At 38.8% G+C, this 23,047-nt stretch overlaps 1 protein-coding gene across 1 annotated transcript in view; it reads right to left on the reverse strand.

Moving 5' to 3' along the window:
- Window positions 1–23,047, reverse strand: part of IQGAP1 (IQ motif containing GTPase activating protein 1) — a 100,256-nt gene that overhangs the window by 39,845 nt on the left and 37,364 nt on the right. Inside the window, exons 4-14 of the mRNA XM_065872052.1 lie at window positions 22,829–22,906; window positions 17,920–17,996; window positions 11,909–11,976; window positions 10,709–10,822; window positions 9,967–10,145; window positions 8,967–9,051; window positions 4,330–4,493; window positions 3,424–3,508; window positions 2,443–2,606; window positions 2,067–2,227; window positions 385–509 (exon numbers count right to left, since the gene is read on the reverse strand). Coding sequence (XP_065728124.1) covers window positions 385–509; window positions 2,067–2,227; window positions 2,443–2,606; window positions 3,424–3,508; window positions 4,330–4,493; window positions 8,967–9,051; window positions 9,967–10,145; window positions 10,709–10,822; window positions 11,909–11,976; window positions 17,920–17,996; window positions 22,829–22,906 — 1,300 coding nt within the window. The remainder of the gene's footprint in view (window positions 1–384; window positions 510–2,066; window positions 2,228–2,442; window positions 2,607–3,423; window positions 3,509–4,329; window positions 4,494–8,966; window positions 9,052–9,966; window positions 10,146–10,708; window positions 10,823–11,908; window positions 11,977–17,919; window positions 17,997–22,828; window positions 22,907–23,047) is intronic.

Genomic DNA, 23,047 nt, shown 5'->3' on the forward strand with positions numbered 1-23,047 from the left:
GTGGTGACCCGGGAACTCCAGAGATTAAGGCTGGTGTCTAAAGTGAGAGGAGTCTTGGGGAGGACTGTGCCCTCAATCTGTGCAATATGACCTAACTCCAGGTAGTCAGTGTCAGAACCACTTCTTATAATAGCATTTAAAAATAACAGATCATGTTCAATTCGCCTCCTGAAAATTTTAGTTCTTATTACATACTTATCTAATCATAGCAGTTGCCTGGTGTTTCGAAAACAATATACAACTGTAGCTTTTTTAGATAGATTTTTTTTTTTTTTTTTCCATTTTCCAAAAATCCTCCCGGGAGAAGTGTTTAGAACCAGCTCATGGAATCACATTATCTGTAACTGTGACATTATCTGGGGGGACGGGAAGTAGATTACTTACTCTCATGTTCCTCCTGCACCACAAGATTCACATGGTCCACACAAGCTTGGATGTCATTCCACGTAATAAATTCATTATTCTCTGCATCTGCTTGAGCTTTCAGTTTCATCAGCTCATCGAGATACCTGCCCCATTCCCCCAACAAAAGAGACAATGAAGTGCAACATAAGAAAAGGGACCTTCAGGATTATTTTGGTTGACAGGAATGAGAAGACATGGGGGCAAAGGATCCAAGGAACAGAGATAGCTAAGGAACCCCAACAGCTTGATGTATTCTAGAGGTCAGCTTTGGGACCGAGGAGTTACCTTGAGCAAAGTGTAAAAATGCAAGGATATCACTTATTCTTAACGGCCTATTTATATTACATGTTCTAAATTCCAAGTAAGACCAACTCTGGAGTCAGTGGCAGCAGCTCAAGCAATCCCTCTAAAGACAAGGAAACAAGGCCATACACCAGCTAACAAACACAGAAGGAATGACAGATCAACAAATCACCATTCAGCAACTCTTACTGAAAGTATATGGATTTAGGCAAGGATTATCAATTGGGGTTAAAAATATTAGATGAATGGTTAATGGGGAACTGGACATTTTGATGCTGCAAAAGGTACAAAAAAAGATTATATTCTGGGGATTCCCTGGTGGTGCAGTGGTTGAGAATATGCCTGTCAATGCAGGAGTCATGGGTTCGAGCCCTGGTCCGGGAAGATCCCACATGCCGCGGAGCAACTAAGCCTGTGTGCCACAACTACTGAGCCTGGGCTCCAGAGCCTGTGAGCCACAGCTACTGAAGCCCGCAGGCCTAGAGCCCATGCTCTGCAACAAGAGAAGCCACCTCAAAGAGAAGCCTGTGCACCACAACGAAGAGTAGACCCCGCTCGCCACAACTAGAGAGAAGCCCACAAGCAGCAACGAAGACCCGAGGCAGCCAAAAAAAAAAAAAAGTTACATTAAAAAAAAAAATTATGTTCTGGTGATAAGGGAGAAAAATAAATATGCAATGGAGGGATTAATGTCCCTTAGTATCTCTAATGGTGGGGACAAGCAGATTTTATATGCCTCTTGATATGAGAAAATATGAAACACACGTCGCCAAAAATATTTAATTGAATCTTGACAAGTCTTTAGACCTAATTTACAATTTACAGGAATAAACCAAATATTAGGAAGCAACCAGAACTGAAGATGGGACATTTTATAGGACAACTGGCCCCATCTCTTTAATAAGTCAGTGTCATAAAGAAAGGGACAATGCTAGATTAAAAGATACCAAAGGGACACAATAATCAGATGTTAACATGTGGTCCTGGATTGGATCCTGGTTTGAACAAACCAGCTGAAAAAACAAATAGTTTTGGAACAAGAAGTACGAAAATGGACTAGGTTTAGAAAGTATTAAAGAAGTACTGTTGATTTGTCAGGGTATAAGAGTGTTATTTTGGCTATATAATATCCTCATTGTTTTAAATAAGCATACTTATAAATTTAGGAGTGGAATGTTATATCTGTAATTTACTACAAAACCTTCAGCATAGTAAAGAATAAAATGTATCAAAATAGAAAAAATAAAAGACAATCACACTGAAGTCACAATGCCTGCAAAGAAAATAAGAGTGTTGGCACACGAAAGACAGAGGTGACAGCTACCTAATGGATTCAACCCAGCACTCTGGGCACCCACCTCTGGCAGTTTTCTTCTTCAATATTGGTAAGGCCTGTAACTGAACTGCTCAACTGTTTCCACACTGTATTCATGTCTCCGGATTCCAGCGCCCTGTTGATTAGGGCCACCGATGACAACATCTCCACTGCAACAGAGAGCTCAGGATGGGTGAGGCTATGCTGTACAGAAAGCGAGGGAGGAAAGAGTAAGGAAAGACATTCTGGAATACCAAGGGAGGTCAGGAGTTTAATAAAACCATAACGAGTCTAAGTTTCCAGTAAAACAAAACAAACAAAAAAAACCCCTCTACCTAACTACACCAAGAAGTGGGTATTAAATTTTAAAATCACGTCCACTGTTTTGCTCACAAACAGCACAGGTTCAGTTAACTCACCTCAGGACTCTGTTGCTGCAGGGTAGCCAGTTCCTTCTGATAAAGATCGGCAGCAAATGGAAACACCTGGGGCAGCTGGGCTTCGGGATTCATTAGCTCCATAACAGTCTTCTCAGCAACACCCTTCTGGATTGCAGCATTGATCGCTGCCACTGCTGTCAGTCCTGGGTAGAAAACAAGGAGGTCACAAAGGCAGCTGACTTTGAGAGGCCCGAGGGGAAGCAGATGCCAATTTTCACAGAAGAAAGTTATATTCTGTGGATAAGCTATTAGCCATGACTTTTGAAGTAGAACTTTCATCTTTAGAAAACAGCCTCCTTTGTATGAGGGTGAACTGCATGGTATGTGAACTACATCTCAATAAATCTGTCTCTAAAAAGCAGCCTCCTCTTCTCCTCACCCCTTTTTTCTTTCCACTCCAAATCATCCTGCCTGCCACCACTACGCTCTACCTAAGACGTCCTTCCCCTACAGGGGGGAGCCTGGCAAAGAACTAGCTTATTAAGCTGCCATTCAAAGCTTTCCACAATCTTTCTAAGCCTTTATCTTACACAACTCAGCCTAAAACATCTACAAAAATTTTATTCTACCCACTGTTCCATAATACATCTTTCATCTTCTGTCCCTCTGCTCACACTTCCTCTTCCCCTGTTGCCCCATATTAGGAACACCCTTCTCTCCTGTCTCTCAACATACAAATCTTGCCAATCAATCCCTAGTCCTGTCTCCTCCAGATGCTTCCCTAACCAACCACGTAAGCACGAGCTTCCTAGCCAAAGTGAGCCTACACTGACTCCAGTTCTACTTTTAAAACTGGAGGATCCCTTCTGCCACCAAAGGTACCTGGCAGTTGACTGCAGCTAGTAGCCTTGGGGTGGGGTGAGGAGTGAAAGAATCTAACCTTAGGTCCCTCAACGACACAAAGCCACTTTCCTCCCCTACTCAGGATCTCAGTGGACATGCAGCTGAGAGGACTCTTACTTCTCTGATACTGCTGGGCAGCAGTGTTCGCGGCATCCACTCCAGACTGTAGCTCCTCCTTCTGCAGGGCCTCAGCCTGACCACCCTGAGAAAAGCAAAGAACACTTAGGTAAAGATGACTCCTGCCTAGGCCTCCGGGCCTTGTAGTTCTCATATCTCAACAGCAGTCACTAGGGACAGAGAGCCACAGGCATAAGAGACAGCTTCAGGCTACACACAGCCAATGCGGCAGCCTGAGCGAGAGCCGAATGCCCTTGTCAAATCTCGGGTAGAGTGACTCGCCTGATATAAGCACATTAAAAAAAAATATTTTGTAAAGAGCATCAAAATGTTCTGAGATAAAATGTTTGTAGAATCATTAGCACATTAATGCTGCTTTCTCCGGCCAATGCTGAGGATTTGTAAAATGTATACTTGTCCTTATTTAGAAAAAGAAAAAAAAAAAAGAAATCCCCTCATATTTGTTCTAAAAAAAGAAAACCATAAAGTACAATCCCACACAGTCCACTTTTACTGCACATTAAGTACTTTCCCAGTGTTGGCCAGAGGAAACTCATCAGGTATGGTTTTTTAAAAGTAGAAATTCCTGAAGTAAGAATAAAAAATTTCAGGTTCTCCCCAATGGCTTTTAGCTGGGGATTTAAGGGACTTCAAGTGAAGGGGTGGTCAGATTCACTTGCCGGGATGGGCAATGTTTATTTTAAAAGACGATTTACAACTCTAAAAGCAAAAGAGAGCTGAAGACGATGTGTACTTTACCTGAGTATATTAAACAGCCTAATTCATCTGCAGGAGAAAAAGTTGTATTAGGGGGAAAAAAAGGCCCCATATATACCTTGACACAACAGCATGGGATTCAAAAGGACGTATATAAACTCTTGCAGGTGCAACTCAGGGTACTTTTACCTCTCTCTTGTGCTGTCTATCACTGAGGAGCTGCTTGAGGTACCAGTCACTATTCTGCTGCTGCAGTCCTCGAAGGCCCAGCGCTGGTGACTGCAGAATCTTGAACAAGGCCAGTGCAGATCCCTGCTTCAAAGCCAGGTCTATATTCGCTAACGCAGCAAACACTGAGGAGGAAAAAAGGCAAACGCTTAAGAAAAAACTATGTTAACATTATAGCCTAGAATATTTTTTCCTTCCTGAAAACCAATCCCAGTTCCAGATCAGGGAAATATAATTAGATAGCTTTTATTCTGGAGTATCAGAGAAGCATTAGACTTTGGGGTTGGAAGAGAACCTTAAAGTCATCACGTCCAGGGGTTCCCAGGTTGTTCAAATTTAACAGATTCCTGGACCACACCCCAGGCCTACTTAAAAGCTTCTAGATGCAGAGAGCTTGGCACCAATATGGGCAGCAATATAAGAGGCACCAATAACACATGCCTAAATTCCCTCTAAAATGCCAAGTCATTATCCAGACTAAACTACTATACAGGAGAAGGTATCCCACACAGCAATTTACTACATCTCTGGACAATTCTGTTTATAAAAATTGTTAAAGCTCCCACCCTAGAGTTGATACTTGAATACATCCAACCCCCTTCCCTGTGACTGTCTACTCCTGACTAAAGAACCTTAGTTCCTCCAACCATTTCTTATACAGCATCATTCTGAATCCCTTCATTATCCTGGTGTACTCTGGTGAATGTACTCTGCCCAAAGCAGTGCTTAGAAATCAAGGCTGGTCTGACTGCGTGGAGTGGAAGGGGCTCTCTACACCACCTCAATATTCTCTACTTCTAGTCACAGAACCTGACGTCACACAAGGGCTTTATTATCCAACAGTAAAAATGCAGATTTTCCTTCATCTGAAAATGATAACAAAGATACCCTCCTCATAAGATTAAATAAAATCATATACATGAAAGTACTTTTATATTGTAAAATAAATAAGGTATCATTAAATTGAAAGTCAAAATATTGTACTTTCTGATTTCAGAAATGACAGCCGCTGGAAAATCATAATTATTGTATTATTTTCAGCTTTCCTATTTTAGAAGAGAATATAGAGTTCTCCCTCCCATGTCCCACCCAGGAATGACCATATGATTTTACCACCAAAGTAGCAAAAAAAAAGTCAATAATAAAATACTAAAAATCAAAATATTTGGGGCATAGCAGTACTTAACAATTTTAACTGTTTTCATTAGTAAAGAAACAAAAAGAAAATTAATGTAAGCTGTTATAAAGAAACAAAACAGTGCAAGAGAAAACAAAGTCTCAAACTAGAACTAAAAAATAACACCAAGAGGTGAAAGGATGAAAAGGTTAGATTCCTAAGAGACTGTCTCCTTCCCAACATTCCCCTGCAATTCAGCTCACTGATCACCACACAAAGGAGGTGCGCAGCTCTTTGAATCATGGCTGCAGGTCTATGTGGCCATTAGCCAACTAAACAAGCATTTTTCAACAACACAGACCAGGCACCTGCTGCAAACACAACCATGAACAAAGCAGACAGGTTATCTCCATTTTCAGGGAGTTTTTGTAGTAGTGGGGGACAGAAAACAAAAGCAATATAGGTAACAAGCAGGTTTCCTCTATGTATGCAATGCAGAATCTCAGACTATCCATCTGCAAAGGCATCTGGTCAATTATGCTTTTACTAGAAATGTAAACTTACTACTTAAATATGTAAATATTTAAATGAACATTTACTAATACTATAAAGTTTATAACATTATTTAAACACTTTCTCCCACTATGCTTTAATTACCTAACTCTAATTTTCCTTATCTTACTTAACAAAAAATAAAAACTTTTTCTCATTTTTAACTATCTGGCCTGCTGCTTTCTTCTGGGGCAGCGTGAATGGCTTCTCAAGCCCTAGGGAAAGAATCTTATCTATTATTACATTAAGATGATTCCCAGGACAGCCTGGAGGGGTGGGATGGGGAGAGTGGGAGGGAGGGAGACGCAAGAAGGAAGACATATGGGAACATATGTATATGTATAGCTGATTCACTTTGTTATAAAGCAGAAACTAACACACCATTGTAAAGCAATTATACCGCAATAAAGATGGTTAAAAAAAAAAAAAAAAAAAAAGATGATTCCCAGGACCTAAAGTCCCTCTATCTTCCTACCACACAATTTTCCCTTGTCTCAGACTTTCTCTACTATTAGGAAAAGCTTGTCCCCCTATGGGGAATTCTGCCTTATCCTCACCTTCTTAACTACCCTAAGAACCCCAGTGAAGGTTCAGATACAAACCTCGAGGAAAAGTCATCATTCTTTTCTTTATTCTATGACTGTACTTCACACACCTTTGGTTGCCTTGAAATTACTCACTGTATTTATTGTTCTAACCAAGTTGCCCTGAAATTATTCATTTGACTATTTACCTTCCTCACTATACTGAAAGCTATTTGAGGGAATTTTTACTATTTTGCTCCTCTGACCACATGAGAACAATATGCATGGAACACTTTAAAAATATATACATATGTTTCTCTCCTTATAAGTTTATAATGGACTCTAATATAATTAGCCAGGTAGGGCTATAAGGCTAAAAAATCCCAGACAACATGGTAGAGAAAAAATCCCTTAGTAAATAAAAGAGTATTTTACGCGGTGTATGCAGCAGGAAATGTGCTGGACTTTCTTCTCACACAGAGAACTAACTACAAGGGCATTCTGGTTTATACTTGCTGACTTAAGTAGTATTCATACAGATACAGCACAACAAATCACCCATACGTGAATGGAACTATCACTCTGTTCAGAAAGGTATTATCCTAAATGAGCCAGAATGGAACAGAATACAGACTCCTGGTCAAGATTTAGAATTCCCTATCACATGGAGTTGGTAAAATCTTATAAATTCACTCCAGTTATTCAGAGTATTAGTTCAAGTGAGAAATTGGGATCTCCAAAGGAACAAAGAGGACACTGATTACTTTTACTATTATTATTATCTTGATCAAGATAAGATCAAGTCTGGTTGAATCAAGCAAGGTTTTTTAGTTCTTTTGGTGAGTCTAACCCTATGCTAGGAATTATGAGGATTTGAAAAGCAGAACTCAGAAGTAAACTCTACTGTAAGTTTATAAATATGTCAGAAACAAAAAGCAAGCAATTAAGACAATACAAAATTAAGAACAAAATTGTGTGGTTTAGCATATAAATGCTGTAGGACATGTGAAAGGCAAGTATATTGTGAGCTAGGATGGGCACTGAGGTGAGAACTGAGCTGAATCTTGAATGATGGGTATAATTTGGATTAAGTAAGAGATGAGGCATGAGGGCATTACAATGGCGAGATTACATGATTAACAAAAGTGATAATAATATTGTTTACTGAGTGCTTACTAAATACCAGGCAATTGACATACATTATCTCATCATTCGTATAATGATTCTATGCCACACGTACCCAATTCCCACAGCTATTAATACGAGGGCAAGAGATCAAATCCCAGTTCTGAACAACTCCATAGCCATTTTTCATGAGTCATGAAATAAACACAATGAATATGGGAGACAATTAGGCACATGAGTTTCTATAGAGTTATATGCATAAAATACTACATAAAGAACTCCACCAGGCTAGGGATCTGCCTTTTGTCTGGCAAGTTAATAAGGAACTAATGCAGGTTCTTTTGAAAAAGAGTAACAAAATGAAAATGACACTTTCAAGAAATTAGTTTTTCAAAAGTGTGCAACATACACAAAAATCAATATGAACAGTACAATCTCATTTTTGTTTAAATATATGTTTTGAAGGATATGTTAAAAATATCAAGAGTGGTTATCCTAGGTGATGGGGTCTAATTTTTTGTTTGTTGTTTATTTCTGGATAACTTGTATTACTCTTTAAAAGAAAAACAAAACTATATAGGAAAATAGGGACTTCCTTGGTGGTGCAGTGATAAAGAATCCACCTGCCAATGCAGGGGACACGGGTTCGATCCCTGGTCTGGGAAGATCCCACATGCCGCAGAGCAACTAAGCCCGTGCACCACAACTACTGAGCCTGGGAGCCACAACTAGTGAGCCCGCACGCCACAACTACTAAGCCCGTGTGCTGCGACTACTGAAGCCCATGCGCCTAGAGCCCGTGCTCTGCAATAAGAGAAGCCACCACAATGAGAAGCCCGTGCACCGCAACAAAGAGTAGCCCTGCTCACTGCAACTATAGAAAGCTCATGTGCAGCAACGAAGACCCAACGCAGCCAAAAATAAATTGTTCTTTTAAATTTAAAAATAAATAAATAAATAAAAACAGGAAAATGAAATCCCTGTTCAGATTTAAGTGTCTAACACAGGGTGAAAGAGTGAAACTGTAGCCAAAAAATCCAGTTTGTAAGTTACAGTAGATGAATAGATGGAGGAGTGGGGGCCTGTTTGAGGACAATGGTAGCCCAAAGAGAAGTATGAACACAAAAGACTTAAGTAAATGAGTAACAGTTCCTAAGGAAACCCATGAATGTCTAAAATAAACAAACTTAAACCATGCCATAGGTCCAAGAAGAGATCAACAGCTGCCACATTATTCTGTAACATTCTTTTAGAAGTGCCTGATGTGGGGACATACTTACTGTTGACTTTATTTATATTGCCTTGAATTTCAGCTTGAGTGAGCAGCTCCTCATAAACGTCCCTTTCTCTCTCAGAGCTTTCTGTCTGAAGATGAGTAAGAAAGTGTAACTAAATTAGCTCAGGTCTCTAAGAAGACCACAGAAATATATTTGTGCTCCTCCCCCACCATTACAGAACCAACAGCAAGTAAGGGTGTGGCTTAAAATCCTTAACAAAGAACAGAGCAGAATGCTACACAACTGTAACTAAACACATAAAAAGCAGATCCGGGCTTCCCTGGTGGCTCAGTGGTTGAGAGTCCGCCTGCCGATGCAGGGGACACAGGTTCGTGCCCCGGTCCGGGAAGATCCCACATGCCGCGGAGCAGCTGGGCCCGTGAGCCATGGCCGCTGAGCCTGCGCGTCCAGAGCCTGTGCTCCACAACGGGAGAGGCCACAAAAAAAAAAAAAAAAAAAAAAAAAGCAGATCCACTTGTAAATAACAAGCCCAGGGGTTCTTCCAGAGTCAGGCAAGAGAAGCACTGGTGAACCCTGCCCTGCTCACTTGTGAGTCTGCATCCTTGCCTCAGACCTGAGCAGAACAGGTACATCCAGGGACTGGATCGCAGAGCCTGTCACTGGTTTGCACAAAACTCGAGAAGGAAGTAGAAGTCAAAATAGAATCTAATACCAAAAGACTACATACTGGGTAACTCCATTTCACTTATATAGAATTCTAAAAAAATAAACTAAAGTGATCGAAAACAGACTGGTAGTTGCTGGGGTCAGGGGTGGGGAGTACGAGGAGGTACAGACTGACTGCGAAGGGGAGACGTGGGAACTTTTGGGGTGGTTACACATCCATATACATTTGTCAAAACCCATCAAACTGTACACTTTAAATGGTTGAATTTTATTATATGTAAATTAATACCTCGATAAAACTGATTTTTAAAATGGAGTCATATCAAACAGTGAAAGAATTTAAATCAGTTAGAAAGATCAAATGTTCTATTTTTACCCTGTTTTTAGCATTTGTCATTTTGTCCTGCTTGGCCTGGTAAAGTACATCCTGGTAAGTGGAAGCCAAGGGCTCTTCAAGGTTCACAAGCATGGCATTGGGATTTTTCAAAGCTGCAAACGTGTCAGCTGGAATTCTATGGTCAATAGCTTCATTAATGGCAATAACGGCAGCATGTACTAAAAAAAAAAAAATTCAAAACATAGAACACTAAGGTTATACAAAGTAAAGGATATATATTACACATTCAAACACTGCAACCCCCTATCACAGAAAGAGGCTCCTTTTCATAGATGAAGGGGTTAGAGGACCCCCAGATCTTTAAGCCCAGTCTTTTTCCTCTGATGCACAAACCCACAGCTCGGCCTGTGATCCATGTCTGGAATGCTGAATCTGAAATCTTAACAGGGAAATATTCATAAGAGACTCTGAAAGGAGCCTGTGAGCATTTGTTATGGAAATGTTCACCTTAATCATCACGTAAACACCATCAGAAAATAAGAAATTCCAAAAGGCACTGAAATGTAGAATTCACTTTCTAGTGCTTTTATTTTAATCAAAATCACTCACTTGTTTCCAAATAACAACAGCATAGATAACTGTATAGCAGTGTTTAAATCTATATCTACTGACCTAAACTTGCTAGCAAAATTCCTAATGTCTAAGACCATCATTATAGTATTAATCATTAAAAGTAGTAGCAACAATCCCATTTGAACCCACAAAATTTCTCTCTTCTTACATGCGGCTTCATCCACTGACAGTTCATTAGCCAGAATGCCCCCGATCTTGCTAAAGGCAGGCATCTGGATCCCATACTTCTCCAGTTCAATCTTCATGTTGTTGATTTCTTCTTCTACAGGGAAAAATTAAGACCCAAACAAGCAAGTTAAGCACCTTTCCATAAAACAGAGAAGGAAAGAGATTCCTCAACTACAAAATGTATTGGATAAAATGACATCTACCTCTTAGGGTTGTTAGAAGGATTTAAATAAGATAATAAATATATGGAAAGCACTTAACATGATACCTGGTACATAACATGCACTCAATAGACACAGTATTATCAGTATTATCAAGAGCATCAGAAATAACTATAACATGAGACTGGCTCTATTGAAAATAGTTCTCCCAAAATGCTACTTATGGCATTCCCTATAATGAACTTACTAATGGAGCAGCTTTAAAGGCAGCTCGAATAAGAAGTGAATCACAAGCCAGTTATCTGTCTTTACAATCCAAATCACTAGCTACTATTACACAATTTCGTTTCTAAGGCAGAAAGCGAAATGATAAAGAAAACAACATGTAAGGTTGGCCCTTGCCCCAAGTCTGGGGAACAACTTCTCTGGAAGGAAAAATATCACAGATAAAAGTTTTATTTACAATTTTTAAAACTCCCTGGCCTACAAAAGATTTGAATCTATCTTACCCCTAACCAATATTACCATTGTTCTTTTTCTCCCCAAGCCCCCATCTCTTCAAGCATCTGACTATAGCAAACACCCACCCAAAAAAGCTAAAGTTTTAAAATTAGTAAATTGTCATCTTTGTATCATCTCGCTCCCCTTCCCTTGCCTACAACTGGTGCTCACTGGAAGGGAAGGGGCAAGACTGTTATAAAGATTTTTCACTGTACATGAACCTTTAATGTTACATGTTAGTATTATATTATTTTTTACATACTATATGTTAATATTCTTTCTAATTTACATATAAGAAAACTGAGAATTATCAATCATACCCATGTCATAACTGAGAGAACAGAGCTTGAAATTCCAAGTTTAGTGGAAGAAGAGGAGAAGCAGGTTACTCATGCTTTTTTTTAATCTCTGTTGGCACAGTGTTTTTAAAGCCGTACGTCTTTAAGATTTGCACTGTTGACTCTCCAGGTTATTTCCACATAAATCAAGCACTTCCTGCCAAGTTTGTAACTTCTTACCTGTGAAGTCAACCTTTCCATATAGGTCTTGAATCTGAGGAGCCAGGCCTAGTTTGAACAGGTACAAACTAGAAGATATAATATGCAAAAGAGTCAGGCCTTGCAGCTGAACCTCCCTGCTGCTCTAAGTTCAAAGGGGAAAATCAGCAAAAAGAACAGAAACACTCTGAACACAGAGACTCCCAGTACTCTACCATATTCCACTTTGCAGTTACAATACTTTACCTCAGAGCCTTTTTTTAGTTTTACATAACAAGGAGGTCCTTAAAAAGTCACATAATGTAATGCAAAAAGCACTGGACTGGGAATCAGCAGATGCAAGTTTAAGTCCCAGCTCCAGCACAAATCCAATGTGTGATTAGATGTTAATATAAATGTTAACATAATGAATATAAGTGAAGTCTCTTCACTGTTTACCTTCCTGTGATCAGTAAGTTTTAAGTAACAAGACATTTTAGAAAAGTCTCATAAAAATGATTCAGACAGCAAATCTTACTTAAGCTGAATTCATATTACTGATGGAAAAGTTTAATTCAGGTACTTTAAGAGTTTTAAATAAAGTATATATTATAAATCTTTACTCTTTAAATAAAAATATCCTACACTCTAAGCTCCATGAAGGCAGGGACAATGAAAGTCTTATTTACCAATGCCTACCCAGAGCCTGGCATATATTAATAAATATTAATCAATATTTCACAGATGGATGGAAGTCTGTAACATGAGTTAGATTAACTGGATTCTAAGGCTCTAGCAGGTCAGAATCAATAAATTAGAAGAGATCAGAAGGGGGACTTCCCTGGTGGCGCGGTGGTTAAGAATCTGCCTGCCAATGCAGGAGACATGGGTTTGATCCCTGGTCCGGGAAGATCCCACATGCCATGAAGCAACTAAGCCTTTGTGCCACAACTACTGAGCCTGCGCTCTAGAGCCCGCAAGGCACAACTACTGAGCCCACGTGCCACAACTACTGAAACCCACACGCCTAGAGCCCGTGCTCCGCGACAAGAGAAGCCACCACAATGAGAAACCTGTGCACTGCAATGAAGAGTAGCCCTGGCTCGATGCAATTAGAGAAAGCCCGAGCGCAGCAACGAAGACCCAACGCAGCCATAAATAAATAAATTATTTATTTATTTTTTAAAAAAAGAAAAACAAGAAGAAATCAGAAGGGCACTCCACAGGGATTAACGTGAGCAAGACACTGACAGCCTATCAATAAGGGAGGAAATAAAAAATATCTAAGAAATAAATCACAGAAACTCAATAGAGCAGTCTACAGTTTTTGCAGATAACCTATAAACCTCAATATTATCCAAATACAAATATGTATCATGCATATTGCATTCATAGAACTGATCAGAACCCAAACTGCATATAATAAACCCCAATGCATAATCTAAAAAAAAAAAAATCAAGTGTTCTAAAAATACATTAGAATATATACATCCACAATAACTAATCACTTTCTCAGATAAGTGCAAATATAAATCATATGTATATGAGTAAGGGCTTTTCTTTAGAATAAAATGCTCAAGATGGAAATACATGAAGTTCCTCTCTGCAAAGATTTTACATCTATTCAATAAAGTTTCCAAAGCCAAACAGCTAACAACTTTCTATACACATTTTACCTTATATACTTTCCCCACACAATGTTCCATCTGCATTCTAAATTAGTAGAAATATTTTTCTCCAGAAATTCCTTCCTCTTTTATTCCTACTTTAAAACAAGAAAGTGGCTGCCACACTTTAACAAAAGCTTGGGCATGTCACTTTCACAGCCCCAAGAACAGTGAGTTAGCTTTTAATGTCTTTCAACAGTAAATTAAAGGTGTTACAATGATATCACTAGCTGTTATAAAAAGTAGAGGAGTGGTAAGCAGAAAACAGATGGGCATCATCTTTCTTTTATCTCATTTTAATTATTAGGAATATTTTAAGGATATGCTGGAGTTTTAAATGGAATCATAATGGCCACTTGGATCCTCTTATCCAGCATCCAAAGTATTTAACCTCACAGCTAAAACTTAAAACTCCTAACAATAAACACCACTTTCAATCTTTGTTCCTAGTCTCCTATGTCTGCTTACAAATAAGCTGTTAGGTACCTATAATAGTCAGCCTGTAATTGAGCTCAGATTTCTTTTTCTTTTCCTATCTAAGATATACTTTATAGCAATGAGGAAAAGGAGGTTGTGTTAGCCTATCTGGATTCCAATTACTGTTACTGATTGTAGAGTAACCTATGAAAGAAAGTTTTACAGTGTAAACAGCATTATAAAACACCCCCAACAAGCCTTGGGGAAGCACCCCTAATCAAATACATTACTTTTCTGCCAAGAGACATATGAATAATCATATTAAGTAGATAAACATTCTAAGTAATCTCAATTAATACTGATCAGATCTTGCCAACAAAGAACTTTGAACTAAACCAAAACTCATTTTTCAGATCTTTCAGCATGTTTTTTTGAATTTAGGATAAAGGATTATGGGCCAATTTAATCCCAAAATCAGTTCTTAGAAAGATAAAGCATCAGAGGAAATGGAAAGGAAGTATACAAATATATTTGAAATAATGGAGAATTAGGGTCTTATCTGAGAGTGGAATGTAATCTACAAGAGTAATTTAGTCTGACTAAAGTACAGTAACTATCTCTGGAATAATGCCAGTCAAGACTGAGGGAGAAAAAAAAAAAAGATGGCAGGAAGGGAGAGAACAAGAAGATAAAGCTTCTCTATCACTGATGATCCAAAAGGGAAACAGTGCCTCACCCAATACAGGTAAGTGAAGTGAGGAACCTGCCTTGAACACTGTTGTGTAAAGGTAAAGAAGAGGCTCAAGCAGTTACAAACACTTCCTACATACCCTTCAGGAAAAACACTGTAAGGGAGGAAAGAAATCATAAATCACCAACCAGAACACACTGCTGTGTATATACTTTCTAAGCACGAACTGCATATTGAACAGAAATGGAAAACAGTAGCAGGCTTCCTCCCTTTCTCATTTTGACTCCATCATTAGAAAGGCAGTTAATTCTTCAATCTCTCTTCAGAGAATTTGAGGGCCTGGGACTCAGGTTACATTGCAGAGAGTAGTGGCTACAGAACTAGCAGAGAGGAATTCTGCCAGCTTAGATGCTGTGCCTGCCAAGTTCAGATATCCATTGTAGGTACAGCCTTCACAAGGTTATCAACATAGACAGACTTCACAGAACACTAAGCCAATCACAATACTCAGAATTTAGCTGATTTTGGCTCAGACATATGCATCTGAAATTGCTACATTCTGAAAATTCTCCAATATATCACCTATTCCTAAACAATTTTTTTAAAATTCTCATTTTACCATTGTTTGTCCAATGTTATGCTATGTACCTTGGAGGGGGAAAAAAAGTAAGGCATAACTTCTGTCCCTAAGATGCTAATAAATGTAATAGGGAGAAAAGATATGAAAGAAGCAATATATAACAAACAACAAAACAAAACACACACACACAAAACTAAACCAAAAACAAAACAAAACAGAACAAAAAAACCCCCCAGAGGTTTAGAAAAAGGAATGAGCGGAGGTCATTTGAGAAACTTCACCAAGAATGTGGGAACTGAGCTAAAACTTGATTGGATAAGCAGAGACAAACATGAAGAGCCCTTTGACAAAGTACCATTTCCGTTTTCATTTATAGGACAGAAAGTACCCCCCTGAGCTGGGGGAGGGAGAGGGAGATTTGTTATGTATAATTTTGACACACATTTATTGTGATTATAGGCTAGGCATCTAAGTGTTGATACTAAAGACACATGGATAAAGAACAAAGGAAATACTTCTTGTCCCTAAGGAATCCACAAGAAAGCAAGTTACAAGAACAAACAGTTAACCAGAGTACAATGTAACAAGCACTATGCTTGAAGTAAGAGGTATGTTATAAAATGCTAAAGGAGCACAAAGATGGTAAGTAGCTAATTCTGCCAGAGAGGGAAAAAGTAAGAGAACATATTAATGGTAGCATTCTGAGGTGGCACCTGGAGAAAAGCATACACTAAAGCAAGGAGAAAAGGCATTTCAGGGCTTCCCTGGTGGCACAGTGGTTAAGAATCCGCCTGCCAATGCAGGGGACACGGGTTCGAGTCCTGGTCCACGAAGATCCCACATGCCGCAGAGCAGCTGAGCCCATGCGCCACAACTACTGAGCCTGCGCTCTAGAGCCCACATGCCACAACTACTGAAGCCCACGCATCTAGAGCCCGTGCTCCGCAATGAGAAGCCTGCGCACCACAATGAAGAGTAGCCCCTGCTCGCCGCAACTAGAGAAAGCCTGCACAGCAACGAAAACCCAATGCAGCCAAAAATAAATAAATAAATAAATTTTAAAGAAAGGCATTTCAGGCACAGGAAGCAGCAAAACCAAAGGCAAGAGTACATAGCCTGTTTGCTGAAAATACTAGAACATAGGTACACAGGAGAGAATGGCTGGAGGTGAGGCTAGAAAGGAAGCATCAAAATATTTTATGAAGCGTCTGATACTATTAGGGCTGTTTTGGAAAGAACTCTGACAGCAGCATGGCAGATGGATCAGAAGGGAGAGAGCCTAGTGAGGGAACCCTCTAAGGAGGTTAATGCATTCATTAGTCCACACAAGAGATCTATTAGTCCTCAGTTATATTCTATCTTTTATGGGTTTCACACTGATTCCAGTGATACCAAGGATCTGGCAAACATTTGATCCAGAAACTGGAGACAACAGGTTTCTTGTGGGTCAATGTATATATTATACATTCATACATATAATTAACATTTATTAAGTACACATACAGGATGCTATATAAGAAGAGCACCCCAAGAAAAACATCTCATCCTCATGTCCCTTCTCATACTTACTTCTATCATCTTCTGCTTTAGGCCTACGGCCATCAAGTAAATTTGCACCACTCTGAAGTACTATACTACTAGCACCTACACCTCTCCCATCCCATCCTCCATCCAGACATATCACCTCTTCCCTCCAATTTAGTACCTCGTTCATTCTAAGAGTTGAGGACCTGAAATTAAGTCATCTTCCAAATTTACTACGAAGCTGTGATAAAATTATACCTTGTTTCAGTTCCTATTTATTATTTTTGCATTGACATAAAAATTACTTAATGAACAAATGACTTGTCAAGGTCCTAGATAACTTAATAAATTATCAATCAACCATTTGATATTTGTTGGTATTATTTGAAGATGTTGCCAAAATTTAACTGTACTACCAAAGAGTATCAAGACACAGTGTATTTAGTAAATCAGTTTATCAGCTTGAAACAAAATGAGAAACAATAAAAGTTTTCAAATGTATGTAGTTTTTATAATTTTTAAGAGACTTTAATTTAAAAGAAAGGGACTACATCTCAAGAGAAATGCATAGTTCTCTGAAACACTAGATCAATAATGAACAATCATATTATGTTTTTAGAGGAAGATTTTTTGTTATTATAGGAATAAATAAATCCTTTCTCCCTAGAAGAACACAGCTGTTTCTCACCATTTTGTTAAGATAATAGTGCTCTATTCTATTTGAAAATTCTGAAGCAAATGCAAAAACTTTTTCATTATACCCTGGACAACAAGCTACACACTCAATTCAGATGTGACTCCTAAACTGCTTTTTTTAAAAAATTGAGATATGACTGACATATTATATTAGTTTCAGGTGTACAGCATAATGATATGATCACCATAGTAAGTCCAGTTAACTTCCATCACCACACAGTTACAAATTATTTTTCTTGTGATGAGATCTTTTAAGATCTACTCTCTTAGCCACTTTCAAATACATAATACAGTATCAATAACTGTAGTCACCATGCTGTACATTACATCCTCAGGACTTATTTATTTCATAACTGAAAGTTTGTACCTTTTGACCACCTTCACCCATTTCGCCTACTCCCAAATCCCCGCCTCTGGCAACTACCAATCTATTCTCTGTATCTATATACTGCTTATTCTACCAAGAAAATCTGATTACCTAAGTGCATGGATACAGTAGATACATCTTGGCATGTTCTTTCGATCATAGATGTCTGTAGTTTCCGGATAAAAAATCTAAAGAGAAATAAAAGAAGTAGAGTAAGGCATCCATCCACTAGAGTTCATTTAATCATTCACCAATCATGAATAATACAAGTAAAACTTTGGACAATTAGAAAACATTGTCAGCATTTGGCAAATAACCTCATTAGGGTGAACAGACATTTCATTACAAGTAATGTAAGGAACAAAATGATACAATACACAGTGAAAAGCACTACTTGGAAAAGACTTATTTGGGTTAACCCACTGAATTTTACTAAGTATGTGAGAGTGAGTTACTTACTGCAGACACAGACATGGGAAAACAAAACTCAAGTTCCAGTCCAGCTTAAATCAGTGGCAAGTATATGAGGCTCTGAAGGATTGCAATCTTCCTAGTTGCTATCTAGCAGGCCTAGATTGAGTAATAATAGCTCAACAATGAACATTTACTAAGTGCTTCAGTATGTGTAAAATCACTACATTTAGACATTGAAAAAAACTACGAAATATTAAAATGTGTTATAATGCTTGGGGGAAGTAGAAAGATACACAGATAAAGTAGGTAGCATAGAGGATGTATATGGGAATGAGAGAGATGGGGAGTTTTCCTTGGTAGCATGTACCACAATTAATCAACTATGTGCACTGAAATTATCTGTCTGACTCCTCCAATAGACTATAAGCCACATGAAGGCAAGGACTAGGTCTATATTGTTCACTGCTGTATCTTCAACGCTAAGCCCAGAGTCAAGGTCATGGAGGGAGCTCTCTCTGTTTGATGAATTAACAAATGAGGTAGGATAGGAACAGAGTAAGTTTAGATGGAGAATTGCCTTGAATTTCAAGACCTTTTCTCATGGTAATGTGGTACTATACAACTCAATCTGTAATTTAGAGGAATAAAGGGGTAACAGTGGATTAGAGAAGTGAGACTGGATTATGAAGCGATTAGAGGAATCTGGATGAGCAATAAAAGGCAGTGAGAAGAGTACTACAGCACTTTGTATCTAACTCTATTATAGAACTTAACACATTGTGTTTAATTACTTGTTTTTATGCTTGTTTTCCCCCACAATACCTATTGCTCCTGATGAGGAAGAACTGTGCACCCCCAAGAGAAATGGGGGTCTTTTTTGATAATTTTTCAAACTTTCCATGCTCATTTCCTAAGATTGAAATGTCTTCTCCTGAATGGTGAAAATCATGGTCAAAGTCAGTCACCCTCCCCAAAACAGTACAGAATACATTTTAGAAAGCAATAGAAAAAAAAATAAGGTTGGGAGGGAGGATAGAGGCAGATTATGAGGACCTTGAAAGTCAGACAAGTTTGAACTTGATATTCAGGCTTTGGAGAAGTCCTAGCTTTGGAGCCAAGGCTAAAAACAACCTCAGGAAGATCTGACTGGAGACAAGACACAGGATACACTGAATAGTGAAGAGATCGAAGCTGAGAAAGCAGGCTGGGAGGCTGTTTCAACAGATAAAACAGACATTGCAAATAACTGAGGAAGGCTTGGGGAATGACTGCATTTAGGAGTCCAAGGTAAATCCAAGGTTTTGAGACTGGATGACTGGGAACATGATGACATGGTACCATTTATGCAGAGGAGAGGAGGTTCACTTGGGGGAAAAGGTAGGTTTAGTTTTACATATGAGAAACTGTAGGAGATAGAAAGCTATCCAAGGGGAAATGTCCAGCAGCCAATTGAAGAAACTGTGTTTACCTTATAGCAAAGAGTCTTCAGAACAACTGAAACCATGAGAATGAGAGAATGTAGCTAAAATAAGAATTGCATCTTAAGGAATGCCCGCCACTAGGATGTAGAAGGCAGAATAATTGAAGAAAACAGAGGACTATTAGGCAGATTAAAAACAATTTTAAAAATCAAAACAACAAAATGTTTCATGTAGGAGTTGGCCAAGAGCACCAATTATAATAAAGAGTCAAATGGATAAAAACCAAAAAATTATCCTATTAAGTCTCTATAATTTGTATGTACCATATAAAGAGATTAGGGAAGATATCCCAATAAATACTATTATTGTCAATTATCGATCACATGTTATATTATGAGCAAAAACACATTTTTAGGCCAAGTATCTTTAGTCTACATTACTCAGAAGTCTTCTGGACTTAAATCATATAGAGCAGACATTTCAAGGGTAATAGCCATAATAATCCTATTGTTCCTGATAGCCTCAACAGTTTGTTGAGATTGTGGTCCAGGACAATGCACCACTGTTAGTAAACAAAAAAAGTAATAAGATTAAATTATTAAAAAGGCATTTTGTAGTAACAGTACTATTAGCAATAGCAAATATTAGCAAAGCTCTTAGTACCATTCAAAAGAGGTTAAATTGTTATTGCCCATTGGGCATACTATATAAAAAACAGGAACAGGAAGCTACAGGTGCATAGAAAGGCCAAGTAGCTGTAAGAACTTGATGTATTGCATTTCCTGACATTTGTGGGGCTTAATTCTCAAACATACCAGTGCAAGGAAGAGAACTTCAGCACTTTGCTCTGAAAAAAAGAGGACACAAGCTAGTCTGCAAAGACTTAGCTCTGAATTTACTCAGTTCAACAGGTATGTATGCAACAGTGAGCTGAGCACTCTGCTAAATGCCAAGTGTTCATTTCCAAGTGGTTTCAGCCACTTTCTGATACTCCACATCTCATTTCTTTTTAATCTTTCGTTGGTTACAGAAATGTAGACTCCACAGAAACGTATAAAGAAAATAAAAACCACCCTTTAACCCCATCACACAGAAATGAAAACTATTTCTCCTTGCAGATTTTTCCCAAGAATACTCACTTTATTTTTAGACAAAAATAGTGATCTCATTTTAGCCAGAATACAAGCTCTCATAATCGTAGCCTGTTTTTTTTTTCACTTAACACATCACGGTTATATATATATAGATTGACATCATCCTTTTCAACGGCAGCACTAGTATTTGACTGGCTGTAACACAATTAATACCCTGAGTGAAGGAATATGTGGTTTGCTATCAATTTTTTCTATCATATGCAATGCTGAAAAATCCTTACATATACATTTTTTGTGCTTGTCTAATTTTTTCTTTCTTTTTTTGAGCCGGTGGGGTGGGAGTGGGGATAAATTCCTAGAAGTAGAATTCTTAGGTCAGAGGATAGGGGGGAAAAAAAGCTGTCCATGCCTCTAACAGTGACACTGTATCAGGGCCTCTACGGATTCAAGGTAGGACTAGGTAGCTAGATGTATGATCAGGCCACCCAAGATGGCTATTCTCTTGCTCTCTGTACATCTCCTGCTCAACCAGTCCCTGCTTCACCTATACCCTACTCATATGGCTGACATTCCCTCTTAATTATACAGCCTAATCAGTAAATGTTAGTGATCTTTAGATCAGAATGGCTCCACTATGATAGCTTATCAAAGGGAAAAACTCTGCCCAAGGGGCTATGAGGGACATGCCCCTCTGCTGCTTTCCCTGGTAACTAACTGATGAGCCAAACTGACGTCAATTCCCCCATAAGTGGTAAACTCCTCCTCCCCCTCATCCCCACCCCCAGTAGCAAAGACTGCTGCAGTGTTCTGCCTGCTGTCTGCCGTCCACGGTAGGGTGTCACTCCAGAGCCTTGACTCGGACAGCTGAGATCCCCTATCTAATAAACCAGTGATGTCTCTGTTGCTGTCTCCGGGCTCTTCCCTCATTCTCAAGGCAACTACAAGGCTTGCAGGCCTGCAAGGTGCAGCCCAACACTTGAGATGGCAATTTCACTAAGAGAAGCACTAAATAAACTCTTGAGCAAAACACTCAAGGATGCACACTCCCGTATCAAAACTACAGCTATCATTCCAAACTCATTAAATTGTATACATTAAATATGTATGGTTTTTCTGTAATCAATTGATTACAGAATGGTACAGGTGTAATCAATTGATTACACCTCAATAAAGCTGTCAAAAAAACAAAAACAAAAAACCTACAGCCACCTCCAAAACCAGATAAAAGAAGTAAATCTCATTATACTGCCTCTACAATTTGAAATATAAAATAAACCCTTCATATTACCTACAAATTTGGTTATTCTGAAGCTGGAAGATGACATTTCTAAAATATTTCCTTATGTTTCCTAAAGTCAAACTTGAATGTAGCAACTTTGTGAATAAATAAAATCCACTGAACTGTACTCTTTAAAATGGTGAATTTCATGGTATATGAATTTGTTTGTTTTTTGGGGGGGAGTCACGTTGCTCAGCTTGCAGGATCTTAGTTCCCCAACCAGGGATTGAACCCAGGCCCTGGCAGTGAAAGTGCCGAGCCCTAACCACTGGACCACCAGGGAATTCCCTCATGGTATGTGAATTTTTTTATTTTTATTATTTTTTTATTTTATTTTATTTTTTTGCAGTACGCAGGCCTCTCACTGCTGTGGCCTCTCCCGTTGCAGAGCACAGGCTCCAGACGCACAGGCTCAGCAGCCATGGCTCACGGGCCCAGCCGCTCCGCAGCATGTGGGATCTTCCCAGACCGGGGCACGAACCCGTATCCCCTGCATCAGCAGGCGGACTCTCAACCACTGCGCCGCCAGGGAAGCCCTGAATTATAATGTTTATAATTTGGTGTAGTAAAAGTAACTGACATCATAGGGAATTTCTCTAGGGTGAGGTGAAGCAGGGATGAGAAATATAAAAGAAAAAGAACAAAGCTATTTCCTAAAACAAACTGAAGAGATCCTTTAGTATTAAAATAGATAGATAGATAGATAGATATATTACCAAAGAATCAATTGAGAATAATTTTACAGGTAGAATGAGAACTGTTATGCCAAACAGCCAGAACTAAGCCAGAACTATGAATATCACATAAATTACCTTAGGCAATCCAATCTCGCCCATGGCATTCAACCACTGAATCACATTATCAGTGTGTCTAAAGTGGAGGCCAGTTGCCTAGAACAAATAAAAGACCATTAGGCACTGTTTGGCAATATTGAAGCAAATACTAAATAAATACTCTGTATCAATAAAAGTTTCCCTGTAAGACTTTACATGGTCCCCTTAAACTTAAGGTCTGTCTGTATCATTACACAT

Source organism: Phocoena phocoena, chromosome 2, assembly GCF_963924675.1.
Source record: "Phocoena phocoena chromosome 2, mPhoPho1.1, whole genome shotgun sequence".
In the NCBI taxonomy this organism is placed as follows: domain Eukaryota; kingdom Metazoa; phylum Chordata; class Mammalia; order Artiodactyla; family Phocoenidae; genus Phocoena; species Phocoena phocoena.